Raw genomic sequence first — 4,946 nt, forward strand, 5'->3', positions numbered from 1 at the left:
TGTCTGCTGATAACAGCAGAATTGGCTGGTAAGCTTTTTAAGAACCTGAGAGCACTGAAGTGGCAGAGAATGTAACACAGTTAAGGTGACAGTTATTTTCATCTCCATTTAACGCCTTGTGGAGTTAGTCATTTTATTAACTGGCCAGTATTGAGAACCATAGCAGTACTCTAAGTTAAATCTGTTATTTTACAATTAAACAGTGTATTTCAGTTAAGGTCCTTTAAAGGTCTCTGCTTAGCACACCTCAAATTGGAGCTGTAACCTAGACACATTTCATGGCTCCATATAATTGGCCATAATTGTAATTGTGTCTGTAATTGTGTCTGTTTTCAATGAACTCCTTCCAGTTTAATCATCTATATCGTGCTCCACACGCAAGTCTCCCTCTTATATTCATAACTGCGTGCAGGTTTAGATATAATGTACTTTATCTGTTAATCAAAAAAAAAAAAGAGAAATAAGTCTTTGAATACAAAGACGTAATTAATATTTCTATTCAAACAGTGCCTAGTCTTCCACAGATATAAACATTACATTAATTCTGTTCAACTTATGCATGCTCCCCTTGGGTAATAGCATAAGGAAATATGGAATAACTCTAACTGTTATGCTGAAGACATGTAGCTGTATCCGTCTGTGAAGCAGGATTTAAAAAATCAAGCAGTTAAAATACAAGCTTGCCTTATGGACATAATGGCCTGGATGACCTGTAACTATATTGTGGTAAATTCAGACAAAACAGAAAAAATTTGCTTTAAAAATACAACTTCTCTAGTATGACGTCTTATCTTATCTGGTTACTCTTGATGGCATTACATTAGCTTCCAGTCAGGTGTCAGAAACTTTTGAGTTGATTTTTAACAAGACCTTAATTTGAGAAATAAAACAAGTCTCTCAGACTGCATTCTTTCATCTGCATAATATTGCTAAAGTCAGGAATATCCTCTCTCGCTGAGGTGTTGAAAAACTACTTCCAGACTGCACTATTGCAACTTCTAATTATCTGGGTGTTGCAATAGTTCTTTAAGAAATCGTCAGTTCTTTCGAAACACTGCATCTGGCGTGCTGACAGGAACCAACAAGTCAGTATTTCTCCCTGTGAAATTCAGAACTGAATTTAGTCTCCTTTTACTTCTATGTTTGAGGTTAGGCATGACAAACTAATGTTAATATTAGAAATGAATAACTTACCCCTTAAATACACGTAAAGTGTTCAATACGTGAGCCCGAAGTCCAACTGAAATATTACTTTTAGAATTTTGCTTGATAGTCCCAAAAAAAACCCAACCTAATCAGCATTCTCTGTTTTGTTACTATTTCACACTTTTCTCTGAAATGAGGCTCACATGATGCACATTAAAAAATGATGCAGTCAGGAAGTGAAAGCAGGATTTCATCAGGTTGTTGTGCCACCAAATAGAAAATACATTTGCACCAAGACATTACAACCACCATTTTCATGTCAGCATTACTTAGACTCCAGGTTCTTTCTTCAACATCAAGGCCCTACAGGTCAACAGCAAGCTCATTCAAATCATTCAAATCAGAAAAAAGGTAGAAATGGATTACAGCCTGGTGTACCCTGCCAAAAGTCAGACGTGCAGGTTGTTCTTGCTGTAAGAAGACAGAAGCTTGAAATATATTGTTTTCAGAGTTCAAACTTTCTGTTTGTTCGAGAAAAAGAGGAAACAGCCACCAGGCAATAGAGGGTTTTTATGAGCACACAGAGGTGTGTTTCTCCTTTTCTTTAAAAACTCTGAAGAAAGTTTGCATTTGGATGATTGCACTGAGACATCTATATCATAACGCATTAAATCTCAACAGCCAAAGGCTTTTACTGCCTGGATGACAAAACCATATCCAACTGAGAGCTCAAAGATGCCATGAAGCTCTGTACCATCAGCAAACCTGCATGATAGATCCCTGACTGAGACTGCCCTCAAACCACACAGCATTCTGCTGTCACCCTTCACTACAGATTACCATATAGGTAATATCCATACATCACATGTTAATGGAGCATTTCAAGATCTTGGGCAGGTAATTCTTACTTCTGCTGGTGATAACAATATCCTAATCATAATCTGTCATAGCTATATTATTTGATCAAGAGTTATTATGCATCTTCTCGTGCCTAAAGGAATCGATTGTAATTCCCTGTCATAATTCACTCCCTTCCTATCCTTACCACTGACTCCTTCATGTATTGGTCTTTTGATACAAGCTCTCAGAGATTGGCAGAACCAGGAGAGAAGCCTTTTAACTGGAAATCAATTTGCAATACCTCTAATACTAGTCTGTATTTGCCACAGCAGGGTGTGTCTGTCACTTATAATATGTCATATCATATGTCATATGGATAGCACTCCAACCCAAATAGCACGGGCACTTTTTGACTCACTATATGTAAACATTGACTTTATGCTCTGTTGAAAAGTCAGAATGGTGTGAAGTGAACATTGTTAATTTACATTGTTCATGTAAGATGAAGCTATAACATGCAGTGGCTGCACAATTTTATATGCAAAATAGATAGAGGACACATACAGGTACTGTTGCCAAGACAGTCAGCCTCACAGTGGAAAAGTGATGCTTTAATATTAAAAAAAACAATACAAGAACGCATTTGTTCAAATGTTACTTTTGCCAAACATTGCCTTAAAACACATCTTCAAAAAACTGGGTTGGTAGTGACCTGCTGCTCTAAAGAAAAAACAGAAAGTAGGTAGCTCATCAGTTTTTCCAGTAAGAGGTGATCAGATCATGCTGGACCATTAGCTCAGTTTGATTTACTAAGTGCTGTAACGTGCATCCAGCAAACCAGTCATTCAGAAGTAAATATGTCCCACAGTATGTGCTGACTGGCAACTTTAATACGAACTCATTTGACTGAATACATAAGTAACAGGCGTGTCTAACTGATGTTGGAAGTATTAATGCACAAGGAGCCCTCCATTCAGTATCACACCAGATGAACCTCTGAAGCCCAATACTTCTCCTTTTCACCAACACATTCATCTCCCACTCTTCTAACTCTGTAGGTGAGATGCCCTTTTCCACTTTATCATTTTTGTTCTCTATCCTCTCATTTTCTGTCATTTTCTTCAATAGGTTTGCTTCAGTCCACTTTATCTCCATCTCATCTATACACCTCTATGGCTGATGTTCTCCTCTTTTATCTCTAAGCTCTACAGTTGAGCTACTCATCAACTTAGAGCATCTTCTCCACCTGCTCATTGATGCTGATCTTTCAATCTATCTGTCAGCGTACGCTGTTACCCTGTCCCTACTTCATCTCTAACTTTTTTCCCTTCTTGATTTTTGATTATGCCTTGCCTCGTCTTACACGGTTTATCATTTTGACTTACTTGCAAATATCTTTCTTGCTTTTACATTTCTCTCTAAAATGTTTGTGTCCAGCTCTTGTCCAGTATGGCGAAACTGTGGATACATACTGCCGCCCTGCTGGTCTTACTGGTCATGTCATGCCCCAGCTCGCAAGCCATTGGTTCACATTACCTGTGTGGATCTCATCTAGTTGATGCTCTTTACCTTGTCTGTGGGGAAAGAGGTTTCACCTATAGACCTGGGACCAACCAAGACCCTGTGCAGCGTAAGACTACCACTAGCAAAACACTTGAACTATCAGTATCACAGTAAACTTGAACTTAAGTTGTCTCCACCAACATATGAAGCACGAGCTGCTTATATTGTGGGGAGTAAATCCTTCATTTCTGGTTTTCAATTAATTCTTTGTTATTGTGTGTATGTGGTTGTGTTCTCTTTAAATCAGCAGGATGACTTTCACCCCTAAATTTCTGTCTCATTATATTCCCTCTTTCCAAATGCTGGTATAGAAGCACCAGCAGGAGGTGAAACCAAGGCCGCCACCTTTGAGGAACAGATGGGGATGATGGGGAAGCGAAGCATTGTGGAGCGCTGCTGTCACATGCCCTGCAGCCTCATGGTGCTAGAGAGCTACTGCCACTGAAGAACCAGTGCAGACACCAGCACTTTGGCATGTCGTGTTTGCTTAGCTTTGCAGACTGTAGCTTGGCTTATTGAAAAACTTAGCATGCATCCTCTCCCCTCAATGCATCAGGAAAGCTGTAGTGTGTAGATATTACTAAAAACAAGCTGTCTTTTAAAATAATGTTGTAATGAAATTGAATATTTTCTCCTAGTAAAGAAAGTTCCCTCAGTTGAGAAATAGAGGTTGTTTGAAGGGTGGTTTTTTTTAATTATTTTTTCATTTTTATTCTTTTTTCAGCCACAAAACCAGTTTAGTTTTACTTGTGTTGATTATAATTAAACAACTATTTCAACAGTGAAAGAGCAATTATTCCTTGTGTGTTGTATCTGTCTGGTGCTTTTCTCTGCGGTCTCAGTTTGCTTCCCCTCTGCTCCAGATAGTCTGTTAACTGAGCAGTTTGACACTTTGTGGTCTGATTCCAATTTTGCGTTTCTCTTGAAGAATGAAAGTCATACGGTAGTCTGGTTCCCAGCCTGTAACCCAGCCACTGCCAAGCCTGATAAAGTTTTGTTACATGTTAGGAAAAACAAAATGGTAATGTTTTCATTTTTGGGCATTTAGATGATACCTCTAATTAATATATAGTAAGTCAAATTAACAGAGGAATTTCCAGTTCCCTGCCATGCACAGTATTCAAATCTAGATTCCTCCTGATCTCCCCTTCTCCACTAACAAGAGTCAGAGGATGTACACATTGGCTTCCTAGTGGGAAGTAAAAATGACAGAGGCATGGGATTTATGACTGGCCGAGCAACATGTCAGAACTTAACCTAAAGGAGGGTTTATCTTATTTAAAAATTTTCCTCAATGTGAATAAGGATACTGTAGTTTTATTTGAATTGATTAAAGATAATATATGTATATATATAATATATTAAAATGAACTGGACTATAACAATTTATAGGGTTA

General features: G+C 38.1%; 1 protein-coding gene across 1 annotated transcript; it reads left to right on the plus strand.

Annotated features, from left to right (window-relative positions):
• The first annotated feature begins 3,405 nt into the window (after positions 1 to 3,405).
• LOC140279541 (insulin-like) lies at positions 3,406 to 4,227 on the plus strand. Its single transcript, XM_072374697.1, has 2 exons — positions 3,406 to 3,616; positions 3,861 to 4,227. The coding sequence occupies exons 1-2, from the start codon at positions 3,436 to 3,438 to the stop codon at positions 3,992 to 3,994; spliced, it is 315 nt and encodes a 104-aa protein (XP_072230798.1). The 5' UTR covers positions 3,406 to 3,435; the 3' UTR covers positions 3,995 to 4,227.
• Positions 4,228 to 4,946: the final 719 nt, after the last annotated feature.

Source organism: Leuresthes tenuis, unplaced genomic scaffold, assembly GCF_036924035.1.
Source record: "Leuresthes tenuis unplaced genomic scaffold, fLeuTen1.0.hap1 SCAF_21, whole genome shotgun sequence".
In the NCBI taxonomy this organism is placed as follows: Eukaryota; Metazoa; Chordata; class Actinopteri; order Atheriniformes; family Atherinopsidae; genus Leuresthes; species Leuresthes tenuis.